Source organism: Selaginella moellendorffii, unplaced genomic scaffold (genome assembly GCF_000143415.4).
Source record: "Selaginella moellendorffii unplaced genomic scaffold, v1.0 SELMOscaffold_55, whole genome shotgun sequence".
Taxonomy (NCBI): Eukaryota; Viridiplantae; Streptophyta; class Lycopodiopsida; order Selaginellales; family Selaginellaceae; genus Selaginella; species Selaginella moellendorffii.
The window spans coordinates 442,222-462,012 of NW_003314316.1; the positions used below are offsets into that span (position 1 = coordinate 442,222).

A 19,791-nucleotide genomic window follows, 5' to 3' on the forward strand; every position below is an offset into this window, starting at 1 on the left:
TTCGCGACTGTAGTGTAGACAAGTGGTAGCGACACGTGTCACAAATCCGTATGAACAAAAAATAGAGCAAGCTCTTATTTTCCTCCGGGAATGTTCGTGTCATGTAAGCAACGTTGCCACGAGCTATTCTTTTTTGATTCCTCGGCTCATGGATGAATTCGTCCAGTCGAAAAAAGCCAATCCATTTTTTGTTTCTCTCCTCAGTAGTGATCGCCCAAGCGCATAATCCCCCACACGTCCAAAACTCCCGGAGGAACAGCGTTGTCCACGGCCGATCGAATGGAAGCTTTTGCCACTGATGTAACTTTCACTGGAGGCACCACCAAGTTCCCCAAAACTGGAACTCTCGTCATCGATTTCAGGTTTCGAAACGCCTGCCAGCAAAGTTCGAGTCTCATGCTCTGAGAAAACGAAGATAGATAGACTTACCATTTCCAACGGAGTTCCAATGACTCCCAGAGGTAATTGGATGCTGCCAACACGTCTAGTTCCGTGAATGAATCCCGGACGCAAGATCACGCCTGGGCCACCAACAAAGTTATCAACGCGAGACAAAGATTTAAAAGACGCGCTGTACTAACCGCCATAAGGGAATCTAGACATCACTGCGTTTTCAGCCGCTTTCTGGAAGGAAAAAATAAATTATCGCTTTCATAAGTATCGTATAGAACATTTCAAACCTTTCCTTCAAAGTAGCCACGCAAAATGTAAGACGCGAAGCCAAGATCTGAGGCAGATACATAGACAAACCTTTTGACTCCTGAAAAAAACAGAAGATGAAAATTGAAAAGAAAAACCACGATTACCAGAATCAGCAGCAGCATTGATGGCCTTGACATTTGCATCGCCATTGATTTTGCGCATGGTGTCATTCGATCCAAAACCGCCAACGCATGATATCTGGAAAGACAAGAGAAATCCTCGTGAAGAACAGAAGGAAAGACAAGAAAAGCAAAAACTTGAAAACTTACCACTGCCGAGACATCTTTCATGTGTTCTCCAATCGTGTTTGGGCCGATAAGATTTCCTGAAACCAAAACCTGTAAGGGGTGGTCAAACACAACTAGCTACCAAATGCCATTCCTTTGCTCAACACGAGGAAAAGAAAAAGAAAAAGAAAACAGTAGTCGTGGCGACTTTACCTCGAATCCACTCCACCTTATTCACCCAAGGTTCGTCAATGTGAGGCTTTCCAGATCTAAAACGAAAAGTCTTCTTAGTGACCAACAAAGAAAACAAGAAAAAAAAACCATACCTGTTTAAGCTCGCAACAGGAATGTCACGCACAACAGCTTCTCTACACACATGAGAACCTACAAATCCATTTCCTCCCAAAACCAAAATCTACAAACGGAAAAAAGGCCATTGAAAGTTTTCATCGATCCAGCAAAAATTCCAAGACTTTCGTCTACCTTCGACCTCTCGGGCTGGACGTCGACCGTCTCTGCTTCCTCAGTTGGATGCGGCGGAGGCTTGGCAGCTGGCCCCGAGCAAAGCGATCGCCATTTCTCATTGCCCGCGATCCTAAGCGCCGCGCGCCAATACGATTATCAGCTACTTCCTAGGAGATTACAGAGAATACATTACCGCCAGAGACACGATCGATCGCCAGAGAGCTTCGCGCCCGCCCTCCCAAGAGCAGCCGCAACCATCGCCAAGTCTAGAAATTAGAACCCTGGAAATGACACGTGGCGGCCTTTAAGGGATCGACCTAATGACCGTTCTAGAAGACATTCGAACCCATGACCAGTAAACGTATGTATGTACCATCGAGCTTTAGTATTTGTATTCTTCTACAGGCCCAAAATTTTGAGCTTTTCAGTCCCAGTCAGCGTCGAAGTAGCCCGCGTCTTTCATTTCCGAGTAATATACATCCTCGAGTTGGAACGCTTCTTCCTGAAAAACATATCCAAAGAGAATTGTGCGAGAGATTGAGAGAAAGAACTCCATTTCGCTTACTTTGAAATAGTCGGCAAGGAACGTGAGATACAAGAGAGGCGGATAGAACGCGTAGTACGCATAGTTTGTGAAGCTATAGATGCTGCAAAATCGTTTGGAATGAATGACGAAGAATGAAGAAACGAAAAGAAAGATTACCAGTAGCCGAATTCCGATCCACATCCGAGGATAAAGCTTCCCAGGGAACGCGACATGTTTAAAACAAACAAAACGAGCACGTAGTTATAGAACGCCGGCCTCGCTGCAAAAACAGGAAACAGCCACAAACGAGAAGTTCGAACAAGAAAGGCAAAAAATGAAACCATACCCGGTAAGTGATCTCGCCATCTCGTGAAAGGGAGAACCAGGATGAAGAAGTAGACGCCTGAAAAGACGAGGGAATGGAGGAACCAAAAGCTCCATTTGGACCAGTCCCCTGCATCACTTCCTGCCACGAACAATGGTATACCGAACCGGAAGATGAGAATTGCCTACACAAGTTTTGGGTGGCATTAGAAATCTTCTTTGCAAAAATCATACCTTGATCAATGCATCAATCGCTGCGACGAATCCAGAGAAAGTGAGAGTGCGAACGAGAGCATCCCATGTACTGGTGAGATAGCCCTGCGATAAGAACACCACCACACTGACTTCCAGTAGCACCATACCGAATCGAGTGAGCAGTGAGATGAGATTCCAAGACGTGCTGCTGGAATGCTTCATCTGGATACGAAAAAAAAAAAACTTTGAGCGAAGCGATCGATCGATCATGGCGATCATACCTCGAGAACGCACCACAAGATGTTGAGAATCGAGATGATCCAGAGGCAAGCATAGTAAGTGGCCATGATCGGCGACTGGCTCTGGAGGAGCTTCTTGACGCATTTGCGAGCGCGAGCGATGAGAAAGACCGTGAAAGCCAGCACCGGGAGCAGCATAACAAGGTAGTAGAGCACCCCGTGCTGGCCATTGGAGCGAGCAAACGCGAGGCAGCCCTTTGGATCATTGCTCACCTGTGAAGGAGGCGCTGCGCCATCGCTGCTCGATGGATCGGCTAGCAGGTCGCCGGAATCTACTAGAGACGCGAGCAGGCCCTCCGATCGCGATGTCGCCAAGATCGTGGAGAGGAGACACAGCGCCATTGGGTCATCTATCCCAAAATATTTGCCCTACTCCAAGAACCCTAGGTAGAGCTCTGTTCTTTGTGGAGAATGCTGGCGCTGGAAGGCGATGGGAGCTACGCTGTGGCCGATCGCCTGGCCATAGCTCTGGAGCCGGGATCTCTGTCCAAGCGCGAGGAGGATTATGTGACAATGCGAAGATTGCTGCTCCACAGGCAAGCGATGGATGGGAAGCTCTCGCGCCAGGTAAATTTCTTTCTTTCTTGTCTGGCGCCTGCATTTGCGCCTTCTCTCTGTCTAGAACTGGGATTGCAACGGGACTGGATATGTAGCTTACAGGAAATATATTTGCGATGTCAAGCCAAGTGTCGATCACAGTGAATGGGCTCCATCTGAGGGCCGACTCTCGAAAGATTTAAGCAAGGTTCGTGTAGAGTTGCTAGAAGATGGTCACTGTGGTGGTAATTTTCTTTTCTTGTTCTTGGTGTTGTTTCTTTTTCTTTTTCTTCTTCTGCTTTTGTGAAGAGTCCTGCTTCAATCTCGAGTCGCCGATCAAGCTCTGTGCAAGCAGACGAATCCGAGCAACCAGCGTACGCCTTTGCTGGAATGAAGTGCTTGTTTGATTCTTGCAAAGCGTCTGGTATTTTGATTTTTATTCTTCATGTCTTCTCCTTTCTTCTAACTTGATTTTTTTTTCTTGCAGTGAATATTGTTCGTTTTGGTAACCTCAGCTCTGATCTACTAGCGTTTGGCGCAGCGGATGGCACACTTACAGTATGCTCGCTCGAGGGCTCGCCGCGAGTTCTTCATCTCCTCAGGGGTCATTCCAAGGAGATCACAGGTAAATGGCTACTTTACAAAGCTTTGAAGCTGTTAACTCCTGACAGGAAACTAGATTTCGATTGGTCTCTCAATAACAAGTACCTGTGCTCCTCGTCTCTGGACAAAAGCGTCAGGATCTGGGATACGAGCGAAGGTCATTGCATCCGAGTGATATACGACAAAGTGTCCCAACTATGCATCCGTTTTCATCCTGTGAGTGAGCAGACTATCCCTCTGCGATGCTCGAGCGCCTAAAGAACTTTTCTCTCAGGTAAATAACAACTATCTAGTCGTCGGAACCGGAACCGGCCAGTTGAAGGTACTCGCGGCTAAGTTCGCTGCTGCAATCTAACTTTTTGTTTTTCGCTCAGGTTATCAACTTCAGTACTGGGCGGCACGTGAACCATTTGGACCTTGGAAGACAAATCACTGCTCTAGATTTTGATCCGTCGGGCCGCCTTTTGTTTGCTGGTGATTCAACCGTAAGAATTTTTCGGTCTTTCTTTATTGCGACTGTTTGATACCAATTTTTTTTTTTCTATCAGGGATGCATCTACAGTATAGCGGTGGACTCTATTACTGCCACACTGTCGTACGCACACAAGAATAACATGGGTCTTGCACGTAAGTCCACGACCACGACTGTGCAATTCAGAATATTTTCCCGTCTAGCTGGTGGGCCTGTGTTACTTGCTTCAAATCAAGATGGCAGTCTGCGGTTCTTCAGGTTCGTCGGTCTTGGTTTCCTCTGCGCTCGGTAACATTTTCTTTTTCAGTGTTGCACTGCAAGTGAACGGATATCTTACTCTAAGATGCTCCCTACACTTGCCTCCTCTTGCAAGAAACACAAGAGCATCTTTCTGCCCTCTGCTATCACTGGAAAAGGGAGAATTCATAGGTTCAAGTGTTTCTTATGTGGCTATTCTCTTTTTTATTAGCTCGTTTCTTTTGCTTGCAGTTACTGGGAGCGAAGACAAGAATGTGTATTTTTACGATTTTACAAGACCAAAGCATCCCTGTGTTAATAAGCTACAGGTAAGCTGTCCATTATAACTGAGCGCAGCGCGAACTAAACTTCGTTTTGTTTGTGCAGGGGCATGGCGCACCAATAGTTGGCGTTTCGTGGAACTATGGAGAGAACCTGCTAGCTTCTTCAGATTGCGAAGGTCTGGTGATTGTATGGAAACGGGCTAAGTCCGTAGATGGTTAGCTTAGTGGTTTTTTCGTTAGCTCGAATGCAGGATGCTAGTGGTTTTCCTCGCACTGTCAGTCTTTTATTTTGTGAGGTGATTACAGTGTCAATTGCCGATGCATGCTATCATGCTTTTGCGGAATGTACAAGACAGTTTTCAGTTGGTCAGCTCGAGTTTCGTCACTAAAATTTGGCTGAGAACTCCGAGAGTCCTTCAGTGTTTGCGCTGCTTGTTCCTAGAGTCCGGTGTGTGTTCTTCCTCTTCGGGTTACTTGAGTCCGTGGAGCGTGGGTGCCCAGTAGTCGGCTCCGTTATCGTTAGCCACCTGTAAAGTGCAGGACACCGGTACCAGGCATAGACCCCGGCTTCTGAGATCTTGCCTGTCCTCGCAGATTTTTCCATGCTCCTGGGCCACGCATGTCAAGTTTTTAGTCGAAGTTTGGACAAGCAATGCTAGTAAGTAAGTCGGCTTACGGTTTGCCGTGTCGTCGTACTGACCCCGGCTGGTTTCATGTAAGGCGAGCTGAGCACCTTCAGATCCAACATAGTTAAAGAAAGAAGCGACTAGAACTGGGGAGAGTGCTTGTTTTACCTGGACTTGTTCGTGCAGGAACTTGATGTACCCGATCGCTTCCAGCAATACGGAGGCTGTGTCAGTCTGCACAACGTCGACTTGGTTGACATGAATCAGCGTACATAAACAGGTACTCTTTACCTTTCCAAATGGCGAGACCAATTGCTGGAGTGCTGATATTCTCTCTCCAAGCTTCTCTTTCCTCACCTGCATCTGCATTTCCATTTCCAAAAACTTAATCAGCTCCAGGTACAAGGATCAGCCCCTATTTATTGTTCTGCTCATTAAAGTCAGCATCTACTGGAAGCTTGACTAGGAACTTGTCCTAAAGACTCATGCAGGATTCCTTAGTAGTAAATGCATAGAACTAATGCCTGGAAACGTTGTGCAGGCACCTACCTTGAAAGGGAAGGAGTTGCTATTTTCAAGCTTGGGTCTTTTCGAGAACAGCTCGGGCTCGCCGCTGCTGCTGCTTGCAACCCCTCCAAAGAGGCCCGGTACCCGGTCACTCGTCGCAGGTTCATCGTCATCCTGCATCAATTTATAGTAATCAGAATCGATGCGTTCGAGCGAGTTCTAAGTGTGTATGTGATCCTCTCGTCTTAGGAGATGTTACCTGGTGCTTTGGGATCACGGCCTCCTGGAGCTGTACCGTAGAACCACGATCCCGAGTATCCACATCTGTCGTCTTTCGTTTGTTTCTTTCGTATGACTCGGTGGATTTTCCTGCAGAATTCGACGGCAGCACCTCCGAGAGCATTGCAGGCAGCCTGCTGGAGCGCGTAAGCCACATTTCCGGAGTGTCCTGGCTGCCGCTGAGGAGCTGACCGAGGTGACTGCAACTCGCACTCGCAGCAGCTGTGGCATCCGGGATTGGCCTATCGGCTTGGCGCAAGAGATCCATAAAGTTACCGATTTTGGACGAACTTGTCGCGGTGGAAGACCTCTGGAGCGCCAGGACCTTATCGTCGATGACCAGACCATTGCGGCCACCGAGAAAGAACTCCTCTTCGTGCTTGATCACCGGCGGAGGGACTTGCATTTCAACCTGGTACATTGAACTCAAGCCTCGGCTTCCCGGCGACATCAAAACTGGATTTTGCAAGCTCCGATGAGTATCTTCCGAGCAGCTTCGAGACATTAATTCCGCCGTTCTACAGACGAGAAGCGCGTCCACCGCATAGCCTTGACTGGAATTCCTGGACAGAAAGGCGCAAAGAGAAGAGAAATTATATCGGAAAGGCTTTGAACACTCGAGATCGCGAAACTTAAAAGACACCGAAAAAATTCTTCTTACAGAATTGGAGTGCCGTATGCATCGTGCGCCTGATCGTCGAAGAGACTATCAGCCCGAGTCGACCACTTCGCACACTCGGCTTCCACTTCCAATAATGAGGCGGACTTTGGAGCGGGAGACTGGGAAGGTAGATTATTCCACGCAATCTGCTGATGCTGCTGATGCATTTCCTTTTGTCTAGTCTGGTTATTGCAGCTTCCATTGCGCGAGCTCGGCCTGCGACAAGAGAAACAAACGAGTCGAGTCAACACGCTTGTCAAGCTCGAAGTTTGAAGCATCTCATGGCTGGAGCTCGGGTGGCCGAGCTCGGGGACAGACTTACATCTCACAGAAAGTCGGAGCTGGAGAAGGCGGACATTGATCGGGAGTGGAGGTGGAGCTGCCTTCTGAGTTGGCACTAAGCGGGCTTTGGACCAAGGCTGCGGCTCGTTGCCAGCCGGAGGAATCAAGCCCGGTTGTTGCTAGAGAGACGAGCTTGGTTGCAGAGTCAGCCCGACTTAACAGGCCAGCAGCTTCGCATTCTCTGACGACGAACCTGTTGTCCAGCCGGAAGGAATTGTGCTGCTGTTGCTGCTGCTGATGCTGCCACATTGAAATCGTTGCTGCTTCAACAACAACAACACCGCCGCCGCCAGCAGCGCCACCCGTGCATCTGCGAATCGCCACCACCACCGCTGACTCAACTCGGGGCTCCCGAAACTAGGCCGCATCAATCAGTGCGCGACTCAAAACGTTTTCCTCTTAAAAAAGTGCTGCTGCTGCTGCTGCTGCCGCTACTTCTCGGGAGGGCTCGGACACTACGCTCGATGCACACACTCACTGGCTAGCCACATGCTCAAAGAACACTACGACCACCATCGCCTCGACTTTCAGTACACACTTTGAAGAGAAACGAAAGAGTTTCTCTCGAGTTTCTCTCAGTTTCTCCCAGCACACCGGCAGCAGCAAAACAGGAAAACCAACAGCAGTGGTAAGCCGATTTTGCTCTCGGGGCTACTAATGTTTCTCACTGCCACGCCTAGGAAGGAAAGGAGCTCACAGCTACAACTACAAAGACAAAAGGAATGCGCCTGACTGACGACTGTTCACCAGTGCACACACACACACACACTACACACTCTTTGCTTGGGTCTGGAGGTATGTATGCAAGTATTATATCGTCGTCTTCTTTTTCATTACCTCTCTCTCCTGCGAGGGACCTGATTACTTTCTTCTGCCTTGCAGGTCACGTAAGGCGGGATGCCACAATTTTGAGACTTTCGGCACAGCACTGGCAGCTGCTGTGCTGCTGCTGCTGCTGCTGCTGCTTCGTCAGGAAACAAAGCGTATGTATGTATACGTACATTCTCTCAAGACTCCTTTTGTATCTCTCTCGGCTCACGACATCTCTATGAGCTCCGGAGCTCTCTCAGCGAGGAAAGTACTTTGCGATTCTAGTCTAGTTTTGCTTTTAAGCTTTAGCTGTCCAGAGATTGGATTCCGATCAATCACTCGTCTTGATCGGACTGGCTAAGCGCTGCTCGACTTGCAGAGGTCGTTTTGTCCGACCGATCGATCGATTTGTCGCAGGGAACAGCACAGCGAGCGAGCGAGCGAAATCTCGTGAAGGGCAAGAAACCAAAGTCTATACACACACCGCGCTCGCTCTAAAGCTACAAAGAGCCGCTGCCAAATGGGAGTGATGAAAGTCACATGATATGATGTGATGGGGTACCATACCATACATGGTCCCCATCATAGGAGAAGTCACATGGGTCCATGATGACTCCATGGACATGCCCGCCCCTTACCGTGTGGGTCCACCGTACGTACGGCACCGAGATGGAAGAAAAAGAACGCGGTCGGTGAAAAGAGATTTTTGTGCGCCTACCTGGCAACATCATTGCCGCCGGCTCTGCCGATCTGACGGCTGTGATGTGAACCCCGGTTAAGCTGCTAACCTCTCGCGGCAAAGGTAAAATGACATAGGCCTCACCTAACCCTAAAGTGTCGCTTTCACACACCGACAAAACCGGCAGGGAGGGCAAAAAAAACTGAAACGTCAAGGTTGACCTCATCTGACGGGCGCCCGGCGCGAAGCAAGGGGTTTTTAGAGGCCGTCAAATACGTCCTCTGGCAAGCGTGACGGGCGGGCGTCAGGAATATTTGAAGTTTGTGTCACGCCTGACACGTGTCACGATCACAGCCGGTCAAAGCGGGTTAGGTTTGGGCGAAGAATTAGGTCAGAAAAAGGTGGTGGCGGAAGTTGAAAAGTCAATAGGCGTTTCTTTAAAGAAAATTGTCTAAACTAGCGGGAAAGGTCAAAGGGAGACAACAGTTCCAATCAAACAATGCACAAAACAAGAGAGATTAGATCGCTCTTTGTCTTGATTTGTGTTCTTTCATTGAAGTTGGCCATGGTTTTTTCCATTCCAGTGAAGGTGACAATGAATGGGTCTCTCATCTCAGTCACTTTCCACTCTTAATTTGCAACACTATGCTTTGGTGAAAGCTGATCTCATCCATTTGACTCGCCCCACTAGTTTTCTCGCCAATCCCTTAGAAAAACACTTAGAAGAATCCATTCTCAAGTCCACAACACATGGCATTATTTGCTGCCAGTTTAGAATAACCCGCCCCCGAAGTTCCAGTGATCTTTCGCCGCTCAAAGTCAAGAACACCCCAATTTAAATCCGTTGCTGCGTCAATCCAGATAAAAACAACAACTGTGCACAGAATGGCAGATCGATTAAACAACGCCAGCGTATCAGACTGGAAAGGAAAGTTTAGAGCATACCACCTACGAAGAAGAAACCTTGGCGAGAGTCGTCCAACAAGCTGTAAAAACTATTACAGGGAATGAAGCAAAGAGAGGAAAACTAGAACTAAAAAACGCAAGCGAGAATGAGAGAAACATACTGCTCGTCTCGTGAAGGAAATGACGAAGGTTGTCGTCTACGAACTTCAAACTCCCGAGTAGTCCATCCAAACCACGTTCGATACTTGAATGCCTACAGAAAAAATTTCATGGTGAAGAGCATCCGACAAACGCCGTGGCGGCGAGCCACGGGAAGGCGAGAAAGAATCACGCTAGAAATTTAATAAGCCAAGCAAGGAGAGAAGACGAGACAAGCAATAGAGAAATGGAAAGAAAAAAGAAGAACACGTACGTGGCTAAGTCGCAATAGTCCAACTGTTGGCTTTTGTCGACTTGCTTGAGCTCACACGGGATCCTCTTCCAGGATTTTGCGATGATGGGACGCCTTCAGAAAGCTCGAAGCCTGCTGCTGCTACGTTGCTTAAACGCTACATTCCCTGCAGTGGACTTCGCGGAATTCCCCAAACGTACAACTATTTCCCTGGCACACCTCTTGCAGTGAATGGCCTCCCAGAGCTGACACTGTTTCCCCCGTGAGATCTCCTGTCTTCTCAGAATTCCCAGAACTGTAGCTATGTCCCGGTGCTACTCTACTTGTGGTAGACAAAAAGCGGCCGCCTGAATCCGGACTTATCACTCGGCAGCTCCGAGCTGATCTCTTCGTAGAACTTGAATCCAATCTTCTCGGTCAGAATGCTGGGGAAGTTGTCCGGCCGGAGTTTTATTCTCTGGAAGTTCTTTCTCGTCACCTCGGAAACTCTCCGCTTCTTGCTGTATGATTCCCACGGCTGAGGCTCCAGCACCAGGCGGCCACCCGGCCGCAGCTCCTTGAAAACCTTCGCGAAGAACTTGAGGAGGCCCTCGTCGCCCCAGTTGAGATGAATCCACTTGGAAATGCTCAAGCAGAGGATGGTGTCGTACGTCCCGGGCTTGCAATAAACGTCGAGGTAGTTCTGAGTTTTGAATGTAACTCTCTCCGAAAGCTCTAGCCCGCTTAAAACATTATCACCAGCTTCTTTTGCAGTGTGCTTTCCGCCAGCTACGACCCCACACATGGCAGCTTTTTGCACGACGGCTGCTTCCTCAGAATCTGTGCTTGGAGTTTTCCCAGAATTCTTCTGTTCACCACCTTGCTTGAAAGGGTACCCCTCGTCAGCTTCTTCCATCGAGTTAGCCTGCGATCCTCCATTCACTCCAAACACAGTTTCCTCGTTTTTCTGCTCACCATTTTCCTTCGCGTCTGGTTCAACTTTGTTAGCCTCCATTTTCTCTTTCTCTTCGACACCATCACTTGTGTGAGAAGCTAGAAATTCTTTCTCTGTCACTCCGTTTTCGCTACCCTCAAAATGTACTGCCGTAGCTGTTTCCACAGAATTGTCGCCTTGCGTCCTCACAGAAACCACCTCAACAAAGCTTCTCTCGGCTTCTTTCTCACAACTTTCCACGGCAGCCATGCTTTCGTGTTTGACACCATCTTTTTCCTCGGCAGCTCTCATTTTCCCGATTCCTTTCTCTTCGACAACATCTTTCTCGTCGTCGTGGCACGTTGCAAGCTCTTTCTCGTTTTCGCCACCATCGTCATTGGCAGCCGCGGCTACTTTTCCACCAAAACCCACCTTTTGCGTGTCGATCCTCCTCGCCGTTTCTTCGAGGCATTTCTCCTCGGCAATTCTCTCATCATCTTCTACTTTTCTCTCGTCCTCCTTGCTTTTCTCCTCCTTCTCCAGAGCTTCCACTTCGTGCTGTAGATTGCATCGTGCCTTGTAGATAAGCTTGCTATCAATGTCCACTCCCACCATGCTCTTACAGCAAAACTTCACCGCCAGCGCGATCGTCACATGCCCCTCGTTGCACCCAATGTCGAGACAATCCCTGTTCTCGATCCATTCCCGCTTGAAAACACTGACTCTCGGATCCTCCTCTAGCGTCTTCCCGACCCGGTAGCCATAGTAGAACGGATAGTTCCCATAGACATATTCCGGTTTCTTCCGTTTCTTCCCGCAATCCTGCTGCTGCGATCCCTGCATCTTACCTCGCCCTAGCGCTCGATCAATGGATCGATCGATCGGGAGCCCGCCTAAAACCCCGGAAATTTCAAGAACCCTGGCGCCCAAGAACCCTAATCCCTGGATCTTTATTGGAGATCGAATCGACGGCTAGGATGGAGTGATCGGGCGGTTAGAAGAAACTCTCGTGAAAGGGTGTTGGTGATCATCCCTATATGAATGATGAGACGATGGGCAAGAAATATTTTAGGGCTCGCGGACAAGAGCGGCCTTGATAGGGTGCGATCGATCGATCGCTGGGCGCGATGGAGCCGTGCCCGTCGCTCACATCCAACAAGAGGGTAACGCCGCCAGGGATCGCGATCTCGCGGAGCCTCAGCGGCCGGCAGTTCCAGTATGGATTCTACCGATTCCTCGTCCTCGCGCTCACATTCGTGGCCTACGCATGCTACCACGCGTCGCGCAAGCCGCCAAGCATCGTCAAGAGCGTGCTCGACCCCGAGCGATCGAGCAGCGGTGAGAATCAGGGCTGGTATCCATTTAATGGCAGGAACGGCAAGGTCAGGCTTGGCGAGGTGGATCTCGCGTTCCTCGCCTTCTACGCCTTCGCAATGTTCTTTGCGGGGCATCTGGGTGACACGATGGATCTCAGAGTTTTTCTCAGCATTGGCATGGTCGGCAGTGGGATCTTCGTGTGCCTCTTTGGCATGGCCTACTGGTGGAACATCCACGACTTCTACTACTTTATGTTCGTCCAGATCATGGCGGGGCTGTTCCAAGCAACAGGGTGGCCATCGGTCGTCGCCATCGTCGGGAACTGGTTTGGAAAATCTAAGCGAGGTCTCATCATGGGCATCTGGAACGCTCACACGTCAGTTGGAAACATCATCGGATCGCTCGTCGCGGCTAGCGCGCTGGAGCTCGGCTGGGGATACTCTTTCATCTTTCCGGGAGTTTTGATAATCGTAGCCGGGATCCTGGTGTTTCTGTTCCTGGTGGTGGAGCCAGCGGACGTGGATTTGCCGAGCCCAGCGGAGGTGGAGGCGACCGAGAACGCAACAAAGGTGGCGGTGTCGTCGAGCTCGCTGAGAATCAGCGAACCTGCTCGAGACGACTTGGAAGCTCCTCTCATCTCTTCGGCTCAGCAGCAGCACAGCCGAGCAAAGAGCCCCGAGCGTGGAAAGGCCGTGGAGTTTTTACAGGCTTGGAAGATCCCAGGAGTTCTTCCTTTTGCGTTTTGCCTGTTCTTCTGCAAGCTCGTCGCCTACACTTTCTTGTACTGGCTGCCGTTCTACATCAAGCAGACTAGTAAGTCTACCGCATCCCCATTCGCAGGTAACACAACATATAGAAGTGAAGGACAAAGAACCTTCTTTTAATCTATCTTCCTTGACGAAGTTGACGAACTTGGTGGTGTTCTTGCAGGAGTCGGAGCGAAATCCCTGTCGGAAAAGACTGCTGGGAATCTGTCAACACTTTTCGACATCGGTGGAGTCTTTGGTGGGATCCTAGCCGGCTACGCTTCGGACAGACTCAAAGCGCGAGCAATCACGGCGGCAACCATGACTTACCTGGCTATTCCAGCGCTGCTTCTCTACCACCGCTACGGATCAACGTCGATGGCGTCCAGCATCGCCCTGATGATGATCACGGGGATGCTCGTCAATGGCCCTTACGCGCTTATCACGACCGCGGTGTCAGCCGACCTGGGAACTCACAGCTCGCTCAAGGGCGACGCGAGAGCTCTGGCAACAGTGACCGCGATCATCGATGGGTGTGGATCGCTGGGGGCGGCGATCGGGCCAGTGTTGACAGGATATCTCTCCACCAGCGGCTGGGACAAAGTTTTCTACATGCTGATGGTGGCGGCGCTGGTGGCGGGCCTGCTGTTGACGAGACTGGTGGCGGCAGAGATCCGGGAGAAAGTTAGCAGCTACCATTCGCGAGGTATGGACTCTTTCCAGTTCTTGAAAGATGGTAATAACGCTGCTACTGCTACTGCGAAGCTGGAGGGTGATCGTCTTCCAGTCTAGGATCAGGATCTCTCTTGTTCTTGATGAGAGTTTTTGTGACTCCTCGGTTTTGGCAGATTGATCGCGAGCTAGAACAGAAGCGTTCCGTACGTCCTTGAAAAAGAGGCGTACGGGGAAAAGAACTTTTGTAAACTAAGTGTACTTATTAACTGATCTAAACCACATTTCGAGTTCAATCTGAGACGTAGATGGTAGGTTTCCGCTTTTGGCCGTCCGATCCAAGCGAAGCCCTAGTTTTTTAAGAGCAAGAGATTTAGGAATCATGGTCAATAAGCAAGGAGAGAAGGGGTAGATTTTTCAACGTTCAAAACAAGCACAACAAATAAGAGAATAGACGAGTTTTTCTGGTGAGCTAAGGCTGAAACTTCTGCCTCCAGCCAGGGCTCTAACAAAAGGGGCTTATGGACACCACCACCATCGGTGACTAGTGTTCCAAAGTCACCACCATGGAAACCATCATCCATTGGTGTGTGGCCGAGGAAGTCTGGACCACCGACACTAAGCAGGACTCACAATTAGCAATGACTTCAGGGCCACCATCATTGGCAACTAGTGAGGGTACTCAGCTTCACCACCTTTGTCTTCAACACCAACTAAGGAGAGAGGGCCAGTGTTTCCTCCTTTATGGCTTCCTTGTATTGCTCCCTTTCACAATGGTACATGCAGGACTCGACCTACACAACAACCACCAACTCCTCAGCTAGCAAACTCTACTCCAGCAGGCCACCACCACTTGCATTGGGCTCCTCCACCTCAGCCATCACCACTTTCTGGCACACACAGCGGCAGCAGCAACGGTCCAGTGGCGGAAAGCGCACCACTGCCACCTTCTCAGTGTTTCTCAACACACAGTGGTGCACCACAATCATCAAAAGCTGGTCGCTCTTCAGGCTCTCTAAGACTCCAGCCATCCCAGATATGTGTTCTTCTCCATTGCTGGACACCTCCTTTTACATAATTCTCGCAACACAACCATCATCGTCCACCACTGGGTGATCATTCTTGGCCTTCCTCACCACGCAGTGGCAGCCACGGTCTAGGACAATATAGGGAAAGCACACCACCACCACTTTCTGCACATAGTGGTGCACCACCACCGCCAAAAGTTGGTTGCTCTTCAAGCCCTCAAGGCTCACCGCCCATTGCTAGACACCTCCTTTTACATAATTCTCATAAGAGAGGTAAACATAGCCACCATCCTTCACCATCGGGTGATCATCCTTAGACTTCCTCACCACATGGTGGCAGCCATGGTCCAGGACACCATAGGGAAAGCGCACCACCACCACTTCTACACACAGTGGTGCACCACCATCGCGAAAAATTAGTTGCTCTTCAAGCTCTCAAGGCTCACTGCCCAACAATCCCAAGTATGTGTTCCTTTGCATTGTTGGACACCTCCTTGACATAATTCTTGCAGGAGAGGTAAATACGGCCACCATTATTTGGCTCAGCAGAGTGATCATCCTCGGCCTTCCTCACCACAAGGTGGCAGCCACGGTCTAGGATGCCATGCACCACCACCACACAGTGGCTCGAGATTCACCTCCTGTCAATTTCAAGTATGTGTTCCTCTGCAATGCTGGCTACCTCCTTTACATTGATCCTTGCAGGAGATCCACCATCATTCCACACTACCTCCTTCACCACCCGATGATCCACATAGTGGCAGCCACAGACGCCATGGGAAAAACGCACCACCGCCACATTCCTCTGCACACAGTGGCAACAGTGGTGCACTGCCACCACCAAAAGCTAGTCACTCTTCAAGTTCTCAAGGTTCACCTCCTAGCAATTTTGGATGGCTTGTTACCTCCTTGACATAATGCTTGTAGGCATTCTGGATCCTCCATCTCAACCACCACCTCCAACTCACAAGCATCATCACCATTCTTATGGTGATCTTGGAAGTGTCGACTGACGTCCATATGGTGATTCTAGAACTTTCGATTGGCATCCACAATGTGATCTTGGAAGGATCAATCGGAACCCTTACGATGATCTAGGAATTCTAGCAGCCTCAACAGTCCCAACAGTCCTAACAGGCAACAGCTTGAGCTCCCTTCGAGCTCCTCAAGGTGCACACTTCTCTCTAGCAACAACAGAAATAGCAACCTTGGTGTGGATCACGTTTGTGGCCATTTCCCCATCATCCTTGGCCTTGTGGTCATGCTCTTCATCAAGTGGAGACACTCTCGACGACACCAAAGAAGGGACAAACCTTTTCTTGTCTATAGTGTTGTGGCTGACATTGATGAGCATGACAGAGCAGCAGTGTAGCAGTGATTCAAGGTAAGCTTTAAAATCAAAGTTATTTTCTTCATAAATTCTAATGTTATCTTTTATAACCGAAGCTCATTCAGCATCAGTGCCATTCTACGCTGTAGCTGTATCTAAATCTCTAATCGAGCCTGAGCAGCAGCAATATTCAATATTGAGCAACAACAATACAATGCTCAACATCAAGCACAAATGTGTTGCCTTTGAAATCTTTTACAGATTCGAAGGTGCCATCTTAAAAAATCCAATAGCAAGAAGGTTAAATTTCTGAATTATTTGTCCATCTTCTAAATTGGTTTTAATGGCAATTCTTTTTTTTCCCATTTGGTATTATTTTAAAGCATAAATTAATCTATATATATAGAAAAATAATGTGTTCAAAACATAGTTGTCTTCAATGCTCCTTATGATATTACTAGGCATTTACTCGACTGCATCCCTCTCTTGCCCTTTCCCTAAAAAAGCGGCGCTCCACATTGGGAGTGATAGGGCGATTTGTGTAGGAAAATTTAAAAGATCTTAACAAAAAAAGTTTGGATGATGATAGGAAAGACACTTGCATGTGACATGTGTCGCTGTGTCTTCTTCTCCTGCCCCACGCAGCTTTCCATTGGCCGAGAGCAAACATCAAACAAATTTCTCACACAACCATGGCTACCAACCATGGCTACCAACCCTGGCCCGGGCCTGGGATCTAACAGCTGGCGAGCCTCCCCGCTATTGCTTTATATGTATAGATATTGACAAAGTTCAAATGAAGCTTGTGAGAAGGATTGATTTTTTCAACACTTTTTTGAGTTAGTTTCTATTTGACAAATTTCTTTTTAGCTATAACATTTTTTTCTTCTCCAAAAGAAAAATATTGTATAAATTACAAATTTTCTTTTTTAATTTGCCAGATTACCTCAACACTTTTACCTTGGCCTTAGTTAATTTCATTTGCCAAAGCCTAATTTTTACTTGATCCTAATTAGCTTTAGTTACTCACTACACAAGCAATGGAGTGTTAGTTTATAAGCCATAAATTTTTCCTTTCTAATTTGCCAATTTACCTCGTTTATCAGACTAATATTGCCTTGGCCTTAGTTAAGTTTTCTCACCAAGGTTCCCACCTATTGTACTAGCTCATACTTGGTTCTATTTAGTTTCAACTACTCACTACACGAGCAATAAAGCGTTAGCCACCCGTCCACAAATTCCTAAATCTTTTCCAATCCCTCTCCCCGGGTTACATTGGATTTAAGATTAGACTACACTCCCCGCAAGCATAAGCAACCAAGCACACCAAACCTCTAAGTTCTTAACATCCCTTGGTACAACAAGACTTGATTATAGCACCCTCTAAATCCCAAGCCTTGGCTGCAACACTTGCTTCGGGGCATTAGAGAGAAACACTTGCCTAACGGCTTGATATGGGTACTCTACTCCCCCACTTCCCTCCCAAAGGGAAGGCCCAAGCCCCTAAGAATGGGTGAAGACTAATGAGTTGCATGGAACTTAAGTGGGGCACCATTTTATATGAGCCAAGAGCACTACAATTGGTTTCCCTTTTAGGAGTGAGAGCTTCTCTTGAGCACTTCTGTGGGTGGTGTCTTTGGCACCACATGAGTCCATGCTCACTCCCACCCAAGGCCACTAAACCCCAGTCTCAACCTTAAGTCAGTTTAAAAATACCATTAGAAAGCTCCTTCCCCCCTCGTTGCTGCCCCTGGGAGACATATGCTTTGGGCTTTCACCCCATGATTTATATTAGTATTCGGACTTAGTCTTGATCTCAAACTTGACCTTAGACTTAGTCACGAACTCAATTTCAGACCCCACCTCGGACTCTATTTTGGACTTGATCTTGGACTCGGTCTCGAACTTGGTCTCAGAGTCGGTTTTGGACTCAATCTCAAACTTAATCTCATTCGATGAACTCTTTATCATTTTGATTGTGCTTTCGGGGATCCTTTAACTTATGACACCTCGAGGAGTTGTTTCCTTACAACTCCACCACCCATAGAAGAAGTTCAATACCCATATCAAATGTCTTTTTTTAATCTTACAATTTGTTAACTATGTCTTTGGGGGCATCCCCCCACTTAGCGATGTGCCTAAGTTAGCCTCCCTGGCCAAAAGCCCATGACAATGGAATATAAGTGTATACCCCTCACCTCACCACGCCCTAGTATGGGATTGGGACTTGAACCCATCCTTGCTTTACTAAGGGGTTGGGACTTAAACCCAACCTCTGTAGAATATATCTACGGATTTGACATCCCCATAAGGAGTTGAGTGTAGTTCTTTATGCCTAGTCAACCTAGTTAACCCATGCTAATTAGCTTACCTTTAACATGCCTGAAAATGAATTGATCTTGAGTTCCTTAAATAGGCTCATAGGGCTTTACGAGATTGAGGCTCGAATTGGTAAAGTGGCTTATGGCCTCCAAATTTTTCGCGAGATGGGGAAAATGCACTCTGTGTTTCATGTGAACTTACTCAAGCTGTCCTTTCAGGATCTACTTTGCAAGGACCAAATAAGACCTTTACCTGAGGTTATCCAAGGGGAAGAGGAATATAAAGTCAAGGCCATCCTCAATGCTCACAAGAGACAAGGACGCGAAGTGAGGGAGTTCCATGTGAAGTGGAAAGTATTTCCACATTACGAAGCAATATGAGAACTGGAGAAGAACCTAGCAAACGCATGAGACCTAGTTGAGGAATTTTTGCAAGGTAAAACTCTATGTACTTATGCAAAGTTCAATTAAAGCAACAATTTGTGAAATTGAGTAATGGCATATGTTGGGACCTGAAGGAATACATGCATTTTTACCTTTGGGTCAGCTTCTAACTGGTCCCACTTGGTAACCTTAGGTTCTTCTCCCCAAGTTGGAACCTTACATCCCAGCGCTTTTGGTCTGCATACTTGGTTTACCTTTGTTGAGCCCATTCTAAGGAATCCCTTACTAGATTTCAAATGTTGAGTTTTTCCACCGTGAATGCCTCTATTGCGGGTAACTCTCCATGATACTCGGCCACGCCGAGTTCCATAGAACCTTCAATAGCTCACCCATTGATGACTTTCCATGGACTCACCTCGATACTCGAGTGTGGTGAGTTGTTATAGCACATTTCCACAAGTCCCAAATGACTTACCCAATTAGTCTGATCTCCGAATACATAACATCACAAATAATCTTCCAATTGCCTATTCACCCTTTCCATTTGTTCATCTGTCAAGAAGTGTTAGTGCCATCAAACTTGATTTAATAAGCAATACCTGTTTGTGGGTGATAGGTTATGTTGAATTTCAACTTGGTGTGATATTGTTCCAGGAGAGTTCTCCAGAACTTACTGGTGAAGATCTTATCTCGATCGAGATAATCTCTTTTAGCCTTCCCCGCACTCGAACCACTTGTTCGAAGAATAACTTTGCCACACCTTTTGCATCCACTTCCGTTGTGGTGGGTATAAAATGTGCCATCTTAAAAAATCATTCCACCACCATGAATATCACATCAAACCCCTCACTTGGGGGGAGTTCCGTGATGAAATCCATCTTAAGACATTTCCACAGACGATCTGGAATTGGGATGCTTTGTAACAAACCCCCACTAGCCTTAGTCACGGCTTTGACTTGCTAGCATGTTGGATATGCCTTTACATACTATTAGGTGTCATTAGCCATA

General features: G+C 48.0%; 6 protein-coding genes and 1 long non-coding RNA gene across 9 annotated transcripts; 3 read left to right on the top strand and 4 right to left on the bottom strand.

Annotated features, from left to right (window-relative positions):
* Positions 1 to 53: 53 nt before the first annotated feature.
* On the bottom strand, positions 54 to 1,688 carry LOC9662309 (uncharacterized protein At1g32220, chloroplastic). The gene is made up of 10 exons (XM_002982837.2): positions 1,588 to 1,688; positions 1,413 to 1,524; positions 1,256 to 1,344; positions 1,143 to 1,198; positions 972 to 1,027; positions 807 to 900; positions 681 to 760; positions 582 to 624; positions 430 to 521; positions 54 to 374 (listed from the first exon to the last, which is right to left on the bottom strand). Exons 1-10 carry the CDS (start codon positions 1,650 to 1,652, stop codon positions 201 to 203), a joined length of 861 nt encoding a protein of 286 aa, XP_002982883.2. The 5' UTR covers positions 1,653 to 1,688; the 3' UTR covers positions 54 to 200.
* A 64-nt stretch (positions 1,689 to 1,752) lies between these two features.
* Positions 1,753 to 3,129, bottom strand: LOC9662310 (transmembrane protein adipocyte-associated 1). The gene is made up of 6 exons (XM_024687969.1): positions 2,721 to 3,129; positions 2,479 to 2,661; positions 2,267 to 2,429; positions 2,098 to 2,200; positions 1,960 to 2,041; positions 1,753 to 1,896 (listed from the first exon to the last, which is right to left on the bottom strand). The coding sequence occupies exons 1-6, from the start codon at positions 3,078 to 3,080 to the stop codon at positions 1,819 to 1,821; spliced, it is 969 nt and encodes a 322-aa protein (XP_024543737.1). The 5' UTR covers positions 3,081 to 3,129; the 3' UTR covers positions 1,753 to 1,818.
* On the top strand, positions 3,121 to 5,241 carry LOC9662311 (WD repeat-containing protein 13). Its single transcript, XM_002982731.2, has 11 exons — positions 3,121 to 3,305; positions 3,361 to 3,483; positions 3,585 to 3,699; positions 3,763 to 3,900; positions 3,955 to 4,094; positions 4,153 to 4,200; positions 4,253 to 4,363; positions 4,427 to 4,608; positions 4,658 to 4,779; positions 4,840 to 4,916; positions 4,975 to 5,241. Exons 1-11 carry the CDS (start codon positions 3,150 to 3,152, stop codon positions 5,089 to 5,091), a joined length of 1,329 nt encoding a protein of 442 aa, XP_002982777.2. The 5' UTR covers positions 3,121 to 3,149; the 3' UTR covers positions 5,092 to 5,241.
* On the bottom strand, positions 5,134 to 8,170 carry LOC9661941 (transcription factor bHLH123). 2 transcript variants are annotated; one of them, XM_024687966.1, is made up of 9 exons: positions 7,267 to 8,170; positions 6,945 to 7,160; positions 6,560 to 6,846; positions 6,264 to 6,505; positions 6,047 to 6,178; positions 5,789 to 5,860; positions 5,666 to 5,731; positions 5,548 to 5,604; positions 5,134 to 5,479 (listed from the first exon to the last, which is right to left on the bottom strand). In XM_024687966.1, exons 1-9 carry the CDS (start codon positions 7,533 to 7,535, stop codon positions 5,342 to 5,344), a joined length of 1,479 nt encoding a protein of 492 aa, XP_024543734.1. In that variant the 5' UTR covers positions 7,536 to 8,170; the 3' UTR covers positions 5,134 to 5,341. The 2 variants fall into 2 exon arrangements, with proteins under 2 accessions (XP_024543734.1, XP_024543733.1); XM_024687965.1 differs by having other exon boundaries at positions 6,264 to 6,846.
* Positions 8,000 to 8,312, top strand: LOC112350920. Its single transcript, XR_002993932.1, has 2 exons — positions 8,000 to 8,081; positions 8,169 to 8,312. It is a non-coding gene; the product is annotated as an uncharacterized LOC112350920 (long non-coding RNA).
* A 1,016-nt stretch (positions 8,313 to 9,328) lies between these two features.
* Positions 9,329 to 11,902, bottom strand: LOC9662312 (probable RNA methyltransferase At5g51130). Of its 2 annotated transcripts, XM_024687968.1 has the most exons (4): positions 10,094 to 11,902; positions 9,843 to 9,934; positions 9,721 to 9,770; positions 9,329 to 9,649 (listed from the first exon to the last, which is right to left on the bottom strand). In XM_024687968.1, exon 1 carries the CDS (start codon positions 11,826 to 11,828, stop codon positions 10,392 to 10,394), a length of 1,437 nt encoding a protein of 478 aa, XP_024543736.1. In that variant the 5' UTR covers positions 11,829 to 11,902; the 3' UTR covers positions 9,329 to 9,649; positions 9,721 to 9,770; positions 9,843 to 9,934; positions 10,094 to 10,391. The 2 variants fall into 2 exon arrangements, with proteins under 2 accessions (XP_024543736.1, XP_024543735.1); XM_024687967.1 differs by having other exon boundaries at positions 9,721 to 9,934.
* A 210-nt stretch (positions 11,903 to 12,112) lies between these two features.
* On the top strand, positions 12,113 to 13,898 carry LOC9662313 (putative glycerol-3-phosphate transporter 4). Its single transcript, XM_024687851.1, has 3 exons — positions 12,113 to 13,142; positions 13,233 to 13,754; positions 13,814 to 13,898. Exons 1-3 carry the CDS (start codon positions 12,113 to 12,115, stop codon positions 13,822 to 13,824), a joined length of 1,563 nt encoding a protein of 520 aa, XP_024543619.1. The 3' UTR covers positions 13,825 to 13,898.
* The last annotated feature ends 5,893 nt before the right edge of the window (positions 13,899 to 19,791 follow it).

Coding starts and splice junctions, on each gene's coding strand:
- LOC9662309 (XM_002982837.2), bottom strand. CDS start 1,652: ATGGTTGCGGCTGCTCTTGGGAGGGCGGGCGCGAAGCTCTCTGGCGAT. Junction 1,345..1,412: donor TCCAGCCCGAGAGGTCGAAG/GTAGACGAAAGT, acceptor TTCCGTTTGTAG/ATTTTGGTTTTGGGAGGAAA. Junction 375..429: donor TTGGAACTCCGTTGGAAATG/GTAAGTCTATCT, acceptor CTTTGCTGGCAG/GCGTTTCGAAACCTGAAATC.
- LOC9662310 (XM_024687969.1), bottom strand. CDS start 3,080: ATGGCGCTGTGTCTCCTCTCCACGATCTTGGCGACATCGCGATCGGAG. Junction 2,201..2,266: donor ATGGCGAGATCACTTACCGG/GTATGGTTTCAT, acceptor CTGTTTTTGCAG/CGAGGCCGGCGTTCTATAAC. Junction 2,042..2,097: donor GGATCGGAATTCGGCTACTG/GTAATCTTTCTT, acceptor ACGATTTTGCAG/CATCTATAGCTTCACAAACT.
- LOC9662311 (XM_002982731.2), top strand. CDS start 3,150: ATGCTGGCGCTGGAAGGCGATGGGAGCTACGCTGTGGCCGATCGCCTG. Junction 3,306..3,360: donor ATGGGAAGCTCTCGCGCCAG/GTAAATTTCTTT, acceptor CTCTCTGTCTAG/AACTGGGATTGCAACGGGAC. Junction 4,095..4,152: donor TATGCATCCGTTTTCATCCT/GTGAGTGAGCAG, acceptor CTTTTCTCTCAG/GTAAATAACAACTATCTAGT.
- LOC9661941 (XM_024687965.1), bottom strand. CDS start 7,535: ATGTGGCAGCATCAGCAGCAGCAACAGCAGCACAATTCCTTCCGGCTG. Junction 6,179..6,263: donor CCGTGATCCCAAAGCACCAG/GTAACATCTCCT, acceptor AAATTGATGCAG/GATGACGATGAACCTGCGAC. Junction 5,732..5,788: donor TGGTCTCGCCATTTGGAAAG/GTAAAGAGTACC, acceptor GACGTTGTGCAG/ACTGACACAGCCTCCGTATT.
- LOC9662312 (XM_024687968.1), bottom strand. CDS start 11,828: ATGCAGGGATCGCAGCAGCAGGATTGCGGGAAGAAACGGAAGAAACCG.
- LOC9662313 (XM_024687851.1), top strand. CDS start 12,113: ATGGAGCCGTGCCCGTCGCTCACATCCAACAAGAGGGTAACGCCGCCA. Junction 13,143..13,232: donor TACCGCATCCCCATTCGCAG/GTAACACAACAT, acceptor GTGTTCTTGCAG/GAGTCGGAGCGAAATCCCTG.